We start from the raw sequence: 16,497 nt of genomic DNA, 5'->3' as shown, positions 1-16,497 counted from the left end.
TGCCATGGAAAGTCATGACGCTAGAGTAAATCTATCAGTAATTAGAAAGTAATCTGGACTTAAGGCTGCTTTACACGCTGCGATATCGTGACAGATATCACTAGCGTGGGTACCCGCCCCTATCGGTTGTGCGACATGGGCAAATCGCTGCCCGTGGCGCACAACATCGCCCAGACCCGTCACACTACTTACCTGCCTAGCGACGTCGCTGTGACCGGCGACCCGCCTCCTTTCTAAGGGGGCGGTTCATTCAGCATCACAGCGACGTCATTGAACCACCACCCAATAGAAGCGGAGGGGCAGAGATGAGCGGACGAAAATCCCGCCCACCTCCTTCCTTCCACATTGCGGGCGGGAAGGCAGGTAAGGTGAGGTTCCTCGTTCCTGCGGTGTCACACGTACCGATGTGTGCTGCCGCAGGAGCGAGGAACAACTTCGTTACTGCTGCAGCAGCGATATTTGAGAATGGACCCCCCATATCACCGATGAGCGATTTTGCACGTTTTTGCAACGATGCAAAATCGCTCAAAGGTGTCACACGCAACGGCATTAATAATGCGACCTGATGTGCGTCACCAATTCCGTGACCCCAACGAGATCGCTTGAGCAATGTCGCAGCGTGTAAAGTGGCCTTTAGTGAAAAATAGTATCAGCTGGTTCAACTGCCGGGCCTGTAAAAAGATGTCTCATTGCCAAGGTGCCACACTAGAAACATCTCAAGATGGGTAAAACCAGTGAGCTGTCTCAAGACCTTCGCACCCTTATTGTTGCAAAACATACTGATGGAATTTGTTACAGAAGATATTCTAAACTACTGAATGTTCCAGTGAGCAATGTGGGGGCCATTATCTAGAAGTGGAAAGAACATTTCACCATAAACCGGATATGACCAGGTTCTCCCTGCAAGATTTCAAACAGAGGAGTGAAAAGAATTATCAGAAATTCTCTGCTATATAAAGTGAGTATGTAGGATATTAAGATGGTACTCCAATCTTGCCAGGATATGCCATCACTTTATGATCACTGGTGTGCAACCACTGGAACAACCACTGATCCTGAGCGCAGAATGCTGCCCTGTACTACTGTGCTCCCGGCAACTTGACTGTGTGCACTCCTGATCGCTTAAAGGGAACCACCCACCAGGATTTTGCTATATGAAGTAAAGGCAATGCCATACTAGCACTAGGACGCTGAATCCAAACATACCTTTTGTTGTAAGATCGGATGCGTGGTTGCTGAAATCTTCTTAATCAAAGTTGCAGAAATGCACTGCACTTTGATTGACGTGTGCATCAGGCGCGGGCCTTTGTGGGTCGGGTCCACAGTGTATATTGCTCTTCCTGCATTTTGTACTGCTTGCCCCCTTTTCTTTATTTAAATACCACCATTGCTGTTCTTGGTGTGCAATACAAGATGCAGGAGGAGGAATAAACTGTACACCAAGGACCTAGCCCCCAAAGACCCACCCCTGGATACACAGACCAATCAAAGTGCAGTGCTTTTCTGCAACTTTGATTAAAGATATTTTAGCAACCAAGCATTGGATCTTTCAACAAATGGTATGCTTGGATTCAGTGTCCTAGTGCCAGTAAGGCATTGCCTTTACTTCATATAGCAAAATCCTGGTGGTTGGTTCCCTTGAAATGTAGGTGGCCTAAATGTTGATACATTGGGGTCACTTACCTGCGCTGACGTCACGGGTTTATGGTAACTCTTCAGAGCATTTATAGCTTTAGAATAACCCAAAGATCTCCATCGGTCTCCTTGCACAGAATAAGCCTTGGCCAGCACCTCCAGCTTGTCTGTGATGACCTGGTTATGATTCTCCTTCTTACTCTCGGATGAGTGGGCGCAGACCCATCTTCCCGCCACCGTGCCTGAACTTTCAGTTGTCTTATCAACATCTTTGATTTTTAAAAGCTGCTGACCAAACATCAATGCGTCCAGGTCTCCTTGTGTCACTCCAACATCTTCTTCATCACTGGCGTTGTCATCAGGGGCCTTCCCATGCAATGAAAGTATCCCAGATATTATATATTAAGATAAAAGTACTATATATTGCAACTAATGTATAGTATGGGGTAATATGAAGATAAACCAGCTGGTACGAGGTTGTTTAAGCAAGCCAAAAACCTGTGCATAAAATGTGTGCCCTTTCATTGAGGAAACAGCTTTGGACCTGGTGCTCTAGTGGATGCCCCGGAACAAAACGGTAAAGGCTCTGTACCAAGAAACAACCTAGATCAATCATTGCTTTACATTCTGGGGACCATTCAATATGGGCAAATCAGGAGACCTAGCGACTTGTTCCAGATACTATTCCATCGGGGACAGTCCGAATGTTATTGTAGAAGAGGATACCTCAAGTTATTGGTATTGGCGATGCACCGATCTATCACACACTAAAGGCAAAAGTAAAGGGAAAGGTTTCTTAATTCACGTTTTTCACTCAGTCTGATTGTCCCCGGTGTATAACATCCGGTCCCTCGCCATGCTGTCCGTCTTCACTAACATTAGTGACAGAATAGCTGGTGTGAAAGATCTCCCCGACACCAGTGCGGTCCTATAATAAAAGCCACCAGTGTAACAAGTCAGATTATGACATTTCTTTCCTCCTAAATCTTCCACCATCACCTATGTGTGATATAATTTGGAAACGGAAGGAACCACAGCAACTCAGCTGGAGACCACGTTATGTACAGAGCCAGGGACCGAGTGCTGAGGGGCAGGGGGCACAAAAGTCACCAATGCTCTGCTGACTCCGAAACTGGAGAGTCCAAATTTCATCTGTAATTAACATGAGCACAAACACTGCACCCAGCCGGCAGCTCCATGGCCGAGTAGCTACATGTAGCCTTACATCACCAAGCACAATGCTGAGCGTCGGATGTAGGGGTGTAAAGTAAGGCAACACTGGAGTATGGAGCGGTGAAAATGTGTTTGGTGAAGTGATAACTCACACTTCTCTATCTGGTGTCTAGGTTTGGTGAATGACAGGAGGACAGTACCAGGCTGACTGTATTATGCCAGTGTGGCGCCCCTGAAACTGCCATCGCCACAGAGGTACTGCACCTCAGTCAGAGGTGTGGTGCCCCATCCTGGGTAAGAAAGAGGCCATCTATCGGTTCCCACACCGAAAACTTGCAGACACCCAATTATTAGCTCACACATTGGATCAGGGCCGGGGCAGGTCCCATTAATGCGACCTGTAGTCTGGTTATGGCACTTAAGCCCTGTGCACTGTATCTAGAACCATCCAGGGGGAGGAGCTTAGTGGGTGAGTTGTCTGCGGTAAAAGGGGTGGGGCTAAGTTTTGAAAATTGGCGGTTAAGCAGAGGCAGTCAGTCAGGAGGAGGGAGGAGACTGACTAGGGGTCTGGACCCCAGGGGTCCTGCTCTGCTCTGAGGTGATGAACGAAAGAATCCCGGTGACTTAGGGGAAGTGTCAGACACCCCTATAGTCACGTTTCACAGGCAACAGCTCAAGGTGGAGGGATTGGTCACAAATGGGGTCCTGGTCCCTAGGCTAGGACGATACTGCAGGACTTCCTAGTAACACCGGAGGCCAGGGTGGCTGTACACACCTTTGGGCCACAAGCATCACACGAATCCGCAGGAAGGGGGTCACAGAAGATCAGGGAGCCAGATGTCCCTTTGCAGGTCCGCGGCCCCTGGCTCAGGGCACTGTGTGTGGAGGCACAGGACAGGAGGGTGAAAGTCAGCGCAGAGAGACGTCCAGGAAAGGCAAACAAAGGGTGTACCGGTAGTGGTCTCGGACTGATTCGGAATCGGTGGTTGTCAATCACTGGGGATCCCAGCACACTGTGGATGGACTAAAAAGGCTGTAAAGCTTGAACCAGTACCGTGAGTAAAAGACTTATTGCAAAGCCCTGGTGTCGCCTCCATTCCTCCTGCATCACAACCTGCCACCATAGACTTTTCATTTAATCAACGGTTATCTTGGGGCCTCACTCCACCTGTGGGGAGTAAAACACCTCAGCTGCGCCCTCATCATCTGCCCTGGGAAACCCACAGCGTTGCGGCGGCTCATATAGCCGCAAAACCACAGGTGACGTCACGAACGTTAAAAATCTCTAAAAATACAACTCCCATCATCATCCCCTTTATTATTTAAAAGACACCGCCAGGGTCACGGAGCTGGACCCCGCCACCGCTGACGTCCCCGGACTAGTCCGGCCTGGTTGTGGGTACCCCCGGCCCTCAATTTGGGCGTGTCACCAGTTTAAACTTTGGGCAGGAGGGATAATACTAGGAGGTTGGTTTTAGGGGGTCGGCTTCGACCCTTTAGTTCAGTGAAGAGAAATCTTAAAGCGAAAGAAAAACACTTTGGACAATTGCAGCTTCTAGCTTTTTGGGAATGGTTTGGGGAAAGGTCCTTTTTGATTTCTCATGACTGTGGCCAGAGCACAAGATCCATATACACATGGTTTGGGGAGTTTGACAGTAAGAACATGACCAGCAGCACAAAGCCCTGACCCCAACCCTATATAACACATTTGGGATGAACTAAAAAACCACTTTTGTCCCTATAGTGTATATTCCTAATCATTCAATAAACCGATGAATCACACAACGAGGGGGGGGATGATGTTGCACACCTCACCTGTGCTTTCATGTCTTTGCTGTCACTCAGTTTGGAGACATCAGAAGCCGGCTCGGCGTGTGAGCAGCCGGCTGTGGCTTGTTCATCATCCGATTTCCCGTCGATCACAATGTCGGTGTGCCTTTGTTCTGGCTCTGCCTCGTCCTTCACATCCAGGTACCTGCCGCACAATTATAGTCATTTCAAGAATCATCTTTATTTGTGGCTCTATTGAAGTTTCAGACTTAGCGCTTTTATGCCCACGGGGCACATACCAGAGTATAGGGGGGAACATGATTATTATGTGATAATAGGGACCTCAGGAGTAAGTTCTGGGAAAACTGAGCGCAGCTTCACAAAGTCAGAAATACTAACCGGACTCTGGGTGTGCAGCTGCCGGGACAGTGGGTATGGGTGACAATAGCAATGCAGTAATATTTACAGGGATCAGCTATATACAGACTCTTACTTGCAGCCAATATATAAGGGGGACAGACACCTTACATTATTGCTATTCCTGGCCCAATGTATATATGAACCTGCAGGCTTTCTGAAAAAGGAGAGGTGCGGAACCTGCGACAGCTTTGGGGGGGCGACATGCATTAAATGGTCAGTATGTTCAGGATTTGTTCATCTAATGTGTATGAGCACCTTATGTACTGGGACCCTCAAATGCCTGCTACATTTCCAGTACTTTAATAATCAAAATTTCCGTATAAATATTACCATTAAATTTCATTAAATATAAAAAAACGGATTAAAAAAAATAAAGGAAATGATGATGTAAATGATGTTAAAATTAATTTTTTATTCAATAATTAAAATAAATATTTAATACAAATCCATATAAATATAAATATAAGGCAGGAAAAAGTCCCATAAATATAGCAGCAGTTTTACTAGGAAAATAAAGTGTTTAGTGCTAAGACCACTTTTTAATAAATATCCATCTAATTTTCATATACAACAAAATGCACAGTGCAGATTATAAATATCCAAATGATATACTACATATGAAAAAGATCATGGTATAATTATTCTATGCAACGAAATATTATGGCCATATACTAATTTGTAAGGAGAATTATACCTACAAAGTGGTCTTTGAATGATCCAAAAGTATGCCGCTAATGCCCCGACGCATTTCAGCGATCCTTGAGCACCCCCTGAGGAAAGGATCGCTGAAATGCGCGTCGGGGCATTAGCAGCATACTTTTGGATCATTCAAAGACCACTTTGTAGGTATAATTCTCCTTACAAATTAGTATATGGCCATAATATTTCATTGCATAGAATAACTATACCAGGATCTTTTTCATATGTAGCATATCATTTGGATATTTATAATCTGCACTGTGCATTTTGTTGTATATGAAAAATAGATTGATATTTATTAAAAAGTGGTCTTAGCACTAAGCACTTTATTTTCCTAGTAAAACCGCTGCTATATTTATGGGACTTTTTCCTGCCTTATATTTATATTTATATGGATTTCCAGTACTTTATAGAAGGCTCTAAGAATTTGGTTCGAAGCAGGAAGAAAAGTGTTAATTCCCCTTTGGACTGAATGTGAAGGTGGTGCTCATTGGCTAAAGCACTCACGTGACGCCCCCGCTGGAGATGATGTCCGGAAATCTGCATGGCACATAAAACCAAGTGCAGAGGAGCGGCGCTGGTCCAGGAGGGGAGAATGCATTTTTTTTTTTATTTCTTATACAACCCAAAGCTTATGAAGTTGACCTTTTCAAATAGCAGACGACCCGATGAGGTCAATTGTCAGTATGAAAAAGAAATCACAAAAACCACGGATCCGTTGTGACCATGTAACATATGTCCCATGTCCCAGAATTTGTAAAATACTAAAATTAGTAAATGTTTTGACGACAACCCCAGTGGGCATCATATAAGAAGCCTCCTCGATTAGTCAGAACAGCAGAACAGGGGGCCATTAACAAAGAGCGCTCCTCGCCCTGGTGGCCTCATTCTCTCACTGTATTACATGGGTAGCTATTCATCTGAAAGGCCGGAGTGTAGAGTTGAACAGAAGAATTGACAGGACTCTTGTCCTGCAACCACATGGGTAGTCTATGCAAACCTCTTCCCAGTAGGACCTACTGTCATCCCCAGCGGCTCAACCCATGAGTAGGCCCCGTGACGTCATGACAAAGCAAGAGGACCTAAGCATGACGTTGCGCCAGCTTTACTAACCAGAAAAGGCACCGGAAAGTAAAATGAAGCTCGCACGGTTCTGATCCAGGGGGCACAAACTACTGTGAACAAGGGTCCTGCAAATCTTTTTGCTCAACTTTACCAGCATTCCATACTAAGTATTACAATGAAAAAGTTGGAATTCTTCCTAACGTAAAGTCCCAATTTATTCACTATACTTAATTGACACAGACATGTGAGATATCTGCTTGAATAAGTATTACATGGGTTAGGGCCGTTTCACACATCCGGCTTTTCGCCAGATTCGGCGCACTCCAGTACAGTGTATGCAGTACAATGGCAGCGAGATAAGCGCCGGTCACATGCTGTCATGTGACCGGAGCATGTGACTCGGAGGTTGCCGCACTGCCACTGTACTTTATCACACTGTACCGGAGTCCGCCGAATCCGGCAAAAAGCCGGATGTGTGAAACTAGCCTTGTGTTCCTCTTATGTGAGAAGGCAGATACAAAACCGCCTGCAATGATCCTGAAGTAATACTACGGGAATACCTCTCTGGGATGAAGATGCTGTACCCGGCCGTGTTTACAATCTTCTTCTCATTAATACATAAGCTTAGCCAACTGCACTTCACCAGCTGCACACCCGCCGGGAGCTTCTGCCACTTCATCAGTCTGAAGGCGCGATCACAGTCCATTCCTTCATCCACTATAACATGTGTCACCTCCGGCCACAACTGGCTGTAAGCCTGACCCCCATTCTGAATGATCTGCTTCTGAAAGATTCCGGATCTGGCCTGGCCGATGCCCGCGGGGAGAACGTAAGCATGGACCCCAGCAAAACATTCTCCTGTATAGGTAAAAAAAAAAAAAAAGAAATTATTATATATATATATATATATATATATATATATATATATATATATATATATATATATATATATATATATATACCGTGTTTCCCCGAAAGTAAGACAGTGTCTTACATTCTTTTTACCCCCAATAGTCGCACTATTCTTACTTTCGGGGTATGTCTTATATTGGAAAAAAATCCCACAGCAATCGCAGCAAGTCTCCATGCAATGTACCGTATGGGGACTTGCCGCGATTGCTGCACATGAGGGCACTGAGGCTGCGTGTTTTTGCATGTTGTCCGTTGTCCTGATGGACCACGGACAACATTACTGCAACATTTCTCGGTGGCCGAGCGTTCGGCTGAGCGCCCGACCGCCGGCATGTGACAGCTCTCAGCTGAGCGCTCGGCCACCGGCATATCAGGGCGCTCAACTGGGCGCTCGGCCGGTACTGTAAAGAAGAAAAAAAATAAAAAAAAATAAATAACGATTTTCGTTTACTATGTCTTACTTTCGGGGTACGTCTTACATTAGCCGACCCCCCCAAAACCCCCACTACGTCTTACTATCGGGGAAACACGGTATGTATATATATATGTATGTGTATTGTGAGACTCATGTGGGATTAGTGGATGAGGGCAGGTATATCTCACCCCGGTATCGGTCCTATGTGACTTAGCCTGGCCAGGATCACCTGGCTACTAATGGATTAATGGGAGGTGAAGGACGGAGGTAAAAGGAATCTGGGAAGTTGGGGGAGGGTCTCCATCTGGGAACACAGATAGCCTGTCTGTGTAGCAGACACTTGTGAGGAGCAGTGCCTGATGTTTGTATGGTTTAGCTGGAAGGGAGAAGCCCTCCAGTTGGTAGTTAGGATAACACTGTGTATAGTTAGTGCCGGACAGGCAAGGATTTATTTTGTTGGTGTTTTTTTTCTTTTTGTTTATGCTTCACTGCAATAAACCTGACCAAGCGTCAGTTACACCTTGAATTCGGCTGTCTGCCTGAGGTGAATACGTGCCCTTTGAACCCAGCAAAGGCGATCCCGGAGCGTGTTATCACATTGTGGTGGAGAACGCGGGCAGCACGTTACAGCGCATCATAATGGATGACGTGGTGAAAGCGCTGGTACAATCCGCAGCTGTGCAGCAAGAGGCTAATCGCTTGATGTCGGCACAGTTGAAGGAACTGGTGGAATCGACGGTTAAAGACCGCCAACTTTTGCAGCAGGTGGCGCAGCGTCTGGCGACCGTACCGGAGAGTAATGCGGAGGCTGACCAGAGGGTGATTCATGTGAGTCGGTGCTGGCAGAAATTAACCACAGAGGACGATGTGGAAGCTTACCTGACCACGTTTGAACGGACGGCGGAGCGGGAAAAGTGGCCAAAGGAGCGATGGGCCGACTTGCTTGCACCGTTTCTGGCAGGTGAGGCACAAAAAGCCTACTTTGATCTTGAGCCTGAAGCAGCGCATGACTTTGATAAACTAAAAGCCGAGATCCTTGCCCGGCTGGGAGTGACGACGGCCGTGCGAGCACAGAGAGTTCATCAATGGACTTATCAGCCCGATAAACCACCGCGGTCACAGATGTTTGACCTCATTCACTTGACCAAGAAATGGCTACAGCCCGAGGTTCTGACGGCGCCAGAGATGGTACAAAGAATCGTTCTTGATAAATACCTAAGAGCTCTACCGCCATCTCTGAAGAGGTGGGTAAGCCATGGAAACCCCACGACAGCGGATCAGCTAGTGGATCTAGTGGAGCGTTATTCCTTGGCAGAAGGACTTATGGACGATGCTACACATCCTCGCTCTTCCCCTTCTCGACGAGGATCTGGTAAGACTGTTCCAGGGTCATGGGGAGGAGGAAAATATCCTAAGGCAGTGGAGGAGGAAAACAGGACTGCTGGCCCTGTGAGGGCTAAGGTGCCAAACTATGGTCTTAGCAAGGGGCCCGTGAGGTGTTTCCGCTGCCAGGAGGCGGGCCACATTGCTGCAAACTGTCCAGTAACTGCAGAACCGATGCAGTGTGATGTCACGGACTTTGAAAAACGCAGGGCTATGGTTGCACGGGTAGTGTGTGTTGCTGCATGTCAAGGCGATATGAAAAAACACCTGTGTGAAGTGTCCATTGATGGCAATACTGTTGTTGCACTATTAGACTCGGGAAGTGTGGTGACTCTGGTAAAGGCCAGTCTGGTGGCAGTCCCGATGGGACCGTCAGATAAATTTTCTGTGACATGTGTGCATGGAGACACCTGCTCGTACCTCACAACGGTCTCCTGCATTACTACGCCCTATGGGTCTGTGCATCATAAGGTGGGACTAGTACCAGCACTATTGCATGATATCATTTTGGGCAGGGATTTTCCCCACTTCTGGCAGTTGTGGGAGAACCAATTAGTACCCCAGGGTAGCCGCACGGATGATCCTTCTCCCACACCTTGTGTGGGCCCGGAGCCACTAGAGGATGCCCCACAAGAGGGTTCAGAGGAGGAATCCGCTGAAAACAACCCCCAGTTCCCCTTTTCAGTTCTGGCGGGTGATTCCGATGAACCCGGGGCAGAGGCGGACACGGGTGGCTGTCCCCCTTCCTCTTGGCTGAATTTGGAAGTCCAGAAAGATGACTTCCAAAGTGAGCAAATGAGAGATCCTACCCTTTCTCAGGCTATAAAAAATGTTAAAATGATAAACGGGGTGCAGGTGGATGCAGGTACTAGGCTGTCTTACCCCTACATGGCACTGGAGAATGACTTTCTCTATCAGATAGAGAAGAAGGGGGATGACACAGTACAACGATTGGTTGTGCCGAGAGCCTACAGGCGGAGAGTGTTGGACCTGGCACACGGACACATGATAGGGGGACACCTGGGGGTCCAGAAAACTACCGAAAGGATATTACACTGTTTTGTTTGGCCCGGCATGCATCACGATATTCGCACCTATTGCGAGTCTTGTCCTGACTGCCAAATCTCTGCGCCTAGGCCCCGTTTCTGTAGCCCCTTAGTACCTCTGCCTATCATCGAGATCCCATTTGAGAGAATTGGGATGGATTTAGTTGGACCCCTCCCCAAGTCTGCACGAGGACACCAGCACATCCTTGTCATCTTGGATTATGCCACTCGTTACCCCGAGGCCATCCCTTTGCGTAACACGGCCACCAAGACCATTGCCAAGGAGCTGGTCCATGTGTTTAGTCGGGTTGGTGTCCCAAAACAAATACTCACAGACCAAGGAACCCCCTTTATGTCTAAAGTAATGAAAGAACTCTGCAGGCTGTTACAAATAGCACAGTTACGCACCTCCGTGTATCACCCTCAAACGGACGGACTGGTCGAACGGTTTAACAAAACTTTGAAACAGATGCTCCGTAAGGCGATAGACAAGGACGGGAAGAACTGGGACTACTTACTCCCGTATTTGCTTTTTGCCATCCGGGAGGTGCCCCAGTCTTCCACCGGGTTCTCTCCTTTCGAGCTTCTGTACGCCCGACGTCCCCGTGGACTGTTAGATGTCGCTAAAGAAACCTGGGAGGGACAGGTCACCCCGTTCAAAAGCGTAATAGACCATGTAACCCAAATGCAGGACCGTATTGCGGCGGTGATGCCCATCGTTAAAGAGCATATGATACAGGCTCAAGGAGCACAGAAAAGGATTTATGATAGGGGGGCCAAGATCCGTACTTTTGCACCCGGAGATAGGGTGTTGATCCTGGTCCCCACGGCAGAAAGCAAATTTCTGGCAAAGTGGCAAGGCCCCTTTGAAAATTAAGGAACGGGTGGGTGAGGTAAACTACAAAGTGTACCAGGCTGGTAAAAGGAAGCCTGAACAGATTTATCACGTGAATCTGATAAAACCCTGGAAGGACCGTCCAGCTCTGTCAGCAGGTCTGGCCCTTCCGGTCTGCAAGCAGACCATACCGGATGTCGGGACGGCGGAGACTCTGTCGGAGCGGCAAAAGACCGACGTCAAGCAGTTTGTAATCAACAATCACGAGTTTTTCTCGGAAAAGCCCGGGCAGACCACTCTCATTAAACATGACATCATAACAGAGCCTGGGGTAACAGTTCAGGTAAAGCCCTACCGAATACCGGAGGCTCGGCGGGAAGCTGTCTCCCGAGAAGTGAAGACCATGTTGGAGTTAGGTGTAATCGAGGAATCGCATAGCGCCTGGTCGAGTCCGATTGTGTTAATACCGAAACCAGACGGCTCCATTAGATTCTGCAATGACTTCAGGAGATTAAATGCGGTCTCCAAATTTGATGCATACCCTATGCCACGGGTCGATGAATTAATAGATCGGCTTGGAAAAGCCCGGTATATCACGACCCTAGACTTAACGAAGGGCTATTGGCAGATCCCGCTAACAGAGGCTGCTAAAGAGAAAACCGCGTTTTCTACACCGGAAGGTTTATACCAGTATGTGTATATGCCGTTTGGACTACACGGGGCACCGGCAACCTTTCAAAGGTTGATGGACCGAGTCCTGAGGCCCCATAGGCAGTATGCTTCTGCGTATTTGGATGACAGTCATTTACAGCCTGGACTGGGAGACGCACCTCCAGAAACTAGAGGCTGTGATTGAGGACCTGCGGGAGGCGGGTCTAACAGCAAACCCCAAGAAATGTCATATCGGGCTGGAAGAAGCCCGGTATTTGGGATACGTAATTGGGAGGGGAATTGTTAAACCCCAGATTGACAAGATACAAGCCATTCAGAAATGGCCGCAACCAGTCAACAAGAAGCAGGTGAGAGCGTTTTTGGGAATAGCCGGCTACTACCGACGGTTCATTCCCAATTTTGCGGCTACCGCTGTTCCCCTGACGGACCTTACCAAAGGGAAAGACTCTGTCATGATCAAATGGACCACGGCAGCCGAAGAAGCCTTCCATAACTTAAAACTAGCTCTTTGCTCTCAACCTGTGCTAATGACTCCTGACTTCCGCAGCGAGTTCGTGGTCCAAACGGACGCTTCTGATGCCGGTATAGGGGCTGTATTGTCACAACTGAAGGACGGAGAGGAACATCCGGTCCTTTATCTTAGTCGGAAACTTAATAAGCATGAACGCAACTATGCCATAGTGGAAAAAGAATGCTTAGCCATTAAGTGGGCTCTAGAGTCCCTTAAATATTACTTGATTGGAAGGAAGTTCCGGCTGATCACTGACCATGCCCCTCTCAAGTGGATGCACTTGAATAGGGAACGGAATGGCCGAGTGACCCGGTGGTTCCTTGCACTTCAGGCCTACCGTTTTACAGTGGAGCACCGCCCGGGGGTGCGGATGGGGAATGCTGATGCCCTGTCTCGTGTGCACTGTTTTGTGGGTGCTGTTGCTCAGCTGCAGTGGTCTGAGCAGAGGGGGGGGATATGTGAGACTCATGTGGGATTAGTGGATGAGGGCAGGTATATCTCACCCCGGTATCGGTCCTATGTGACTTAGCCTGGCCAGGATCACCTGGCTACTAATGGATTAATGGGAGGTGAAGGACGGAGGTAAAAGGAATCTGGGAAGTTGGGGGAGGGTCTCCATCTGGGAACACAGTAAGCCTGTCTGTGTAGCAGACACTTGTGAGGAGCAGTGCCTGATGTTTGTATGGTTTAGCTGGAAGGGAGAAGCCCTCCAGTTGGTAGTTAGGATAACACCGTGTATAGTTAGTGCCGGACAGGCAAGGATTTATTTTGTTGGTGTTTTTTTTCTTTTTGTTTATGCTTCACTGCAATAAACCTGACCAAGCGTCAGTTACACCTTGAATTCGGCTGTCTGCCTGAGGTGAATACGTGCCCTTTGAACCCAGCAAAGGCGATCCCGGAGCGTGTTATCACAGTATATATATATATATATATATATATATATATATATATATATATATATATATATACGGTATGCATAATAAAATATTAGGAAGGCTGTAATAACTGATGTAGTAAAGGAAGAAAATAAGACACAAATCCAGCAGGTTCGGACATGACTCACTAATATAAATCAATATGTTTATGCCACCTTATATCCAACTCATGACATCTATGAGACATCAGTGATGCAAAGCTTCCATCACACAATTTTTACACCCAGATTTTTTATTTGTCTTACATAACCCTTGTCTGGTACCATGATGTCAGTGTGACCTCATACAGATTGATACAACCAGTGATTTTAATATTTTTTTTTTTCATGGAAGCATACAAGGGTTAAAGAAGAACTCCAATACTTTTTTTTTATTTTGCATATAATCCATTAAGCATCAAACTGTCACTATGAAGCCGTATCGTAAAAACACACAAGAGCAACATTTTATTGTATTTGTTTTGTATCCTAGGCCAAAGGCACAAAACTATATGAGGCGTTCTTTTATTTTTCTGTTTGATCTGGAAGGGCAAATTTGGTACCTTATATTTTCCGAAAATGCTCCTAGAGTTGCCCTGATACTTCTGTGTCCCATGTTAGGCCCCGTTCACACAAAACATAAATGATGCTTTATTTTTAGCCATACATTTTATATATGAGTCCGCACCAAAACGATCAAATAATCTTCTCTCATTAGACTGATGAACTGTTAGATACAAATTTTCTGCAGAAAAAAAACCTCTGGATAAAAACGCAGTATTTATGCTACGCATGACCATGTCCTTGTACTGTGATTCTACTGTGGATTTATCACAAAATCTGTGCCAAATTCCACGGAAAAGAATTATAGTGGGAACATTCACAAAAAGCAAATTTGGAATCACATGATCTATGAATTGCAAACACAAAAATTCAAAGAATGCATGTTTTTTTCATATCACTATCATTTTTATATTACTTGCATGTGTATATATATATATATATATATATATATATATATATATATATATATATATATATATATAATATATATATAATATATATATATATATACACATGCAAGTAATATAAAAATGATAGTGATATGAAAAAAACATGCATTCTTTGAATTTGTATATATATATATACACAGTGCCTACAAGTAGTCTTCAACCCCCTGCAGATTTAGCAGGTTTAGGCTGCTTTCACACTACGTCTTTTTAACATGCGTCCTGAACGTTTTTTTTGCTGCAAAAGCAGATCCTGCTACAGCAAAAAATGCATGTGTTACTTTGCAGGATCCTGTCACTGGATGTTTAGGGGCGGGCATTGGAGTCATGTGATCGGGAGTGATGGGAACTAAACGTGCCAGACTGGGAGCCGGCATCTGACAGCTGCGAGGCTCGTAACCAAGGTAAACATCGGGTATACTTGCTTGGATACCCGATATTTACTTTGGTTACAAGCGTCTGCAGCTGCTAGGAGCCGGCTCCCTGCACACGTAACCAACGTAAACATCGGGTAACTAAGATAAGTGGTTACCCGATATTTACCTTGGTTACGACTGTCCGCAGCTCTCAGGCGGGGGAGAGAGAGAGGAGAGGGAGGAGAGAGAGGGAGGGGGAGAGAGACACTGATCACGGAGGCTGGTTTCTGGGCATGCTCAGTAGAGCAAGCAGGATCCTGTCTATCAGCATGCCAGCATTCACCTGCGTTTGCGTGCTGTTTAGTCAGGATCCAGCAATTTGCAGTATTTGGACGCAGCTCAAAAACGCTACAAGTAGCATTTTTGAAAGATGTTAAAAAACTGCAAGTCGCTGGATCCTCACTATAACGCACGCAAACGCAGGTGAACGCATGTTAACGCGAGTCCATTGCAAATGCATTGAAATGAAAACGCATTTGCACTGGATCCGTTTCTGCGTTAAAAAAACGTTCAGGACGCATGTTAAAAAGACGTAGTGTGAAAGCCGCCTAACACATTCGGAATTAACTTGGCATTGTGACATTTGGACTGTAGATCAGCCTGGAAGTGTGAAATGCAGCAAAAATGAATGTTATTTCTTTTTTATTATTCAACCCCTCAAACCACCAGAATTCTGTTTGGTTCCCCTAAAGTATTAAGAAGTATTTCAGGCACAAAGAACAATGAGCTTCACATGTTTGGATTAATCTCTTTTTCCAGCCTTTTCTGACTAATTAAGACCCTCCCCAAACTTGTGAACAGCACTCATACTTGATCAATATGGGAAAGACAAAGGAGCATTCCAAGGCCATCAGAGACAAGATCGTGGAGGGTCACAAGGCTGGCAAGGGGTACAAAACCCTTTCCAAGGAGTTGGGCCTACCTGTCTCCACTGTTGGGAGCATCATCCGGAAGTGGAAGGCTTATGGAACTACTGTTAGCCTTCCACAGCCTGGACAGCCTTTGAAAGTTTCCTCCCGTGCCGAGGCCAGGCTTGTCCGAAGAGTCAAGGCTAACCCAAGGACAACAAGGAAGGAGCTCCGGGAAGATCTCATGGCAGTGGGGACATTGGTTTCAGTCAATACCATAAGTAACGTACTCCACCACAATGGTCTCCGTTCCAGACGAGCCCGTAAGGTACCTTTACTTTCAAAGCGTCATGTCAAGGCTCGTCTACAGTTTGCTCATGATCACTTGGAGGACTCTGAGACAGACTGGTTCAAGGTTCCCTGGTCTGATGAGACCAAGATCGAGCGAGATCTTTGGTGCCAACCACACACGTGACGTTTGGAGACTGGATGGCACTGCATACGACCCCAAGAATACCATCCCTACAGTCAAGCATGGTGGTGGCAGCATCATGCGTGGGGCTGTTTCTCAGCCAAGGGGCCTGGCCATCTGGTCCGCATCCATGGGAAGATGGATAGTACGGCCTACCTGGAGATTTTGGCCAAGAACCTCCGCTCCTCCATCAAGGATCTTAAAATGGGTCGTCATTTCATCTTCCAACAAGACAACGACCCAAAGCACACAGCCAAGAAAACCAAGGCCTGGTTCAAGAGGGAAAAAATCAAGGTGTTGCA

At 46.5% G+C, this 16,497-nt stretch overlaps 1 protein-coding gene across 2 annotated transcripts in view; it reads right to left on the bottom strand.

Annotated features, from left to right (window-relative positions):
* Positions 1–16,497, bottom strand: part of POLL (DNA polymerase lambda) — a 46,158-nt gene that overhangs the window by 24,752 nt on the left and 4,909 nt on the right. For both annotated transcript variants that reach the window (XM_075348586.1, XM_075348587.1), the window contains exons 3-5: positions 7,323–7,620; positions 4,624–4,783; positions 1,684–2,001 (exon numbers count right to left, since the gene is read on the bottom strand). In XM_075348586.1, the coding sequence (XP_075204701.1) occupies positions 1,684–2,001; positions 4,624–4,783; positions 7,323–7,620 (776 nt within the window). The remainder of the gene's footprint in view (positions 1–1,683; positions 2,002–4,623; positions 4,784–7,322; positions 7,621–16,497) is intronic.

The sequence above is a fragment of the Anomaloglossus baeobatrachus genome, chromosome 5, assembly GCF_048569485.1.
Source record: "Anomaloglossus baeobatrachus isolate aAnoBae1 chromosome 5, aAnoBae1.hap1, whole genome shotgun sequence".
NCBI lineage: Eukaryota > Metazoa > Chordata > Amphibia > Anura > Aromobatidae > Anomaloglossus > Anomaloglossus baeobatrachus.
This window is presented reverse-complemented; position numbering and strand designations above follow the sequence as displayed.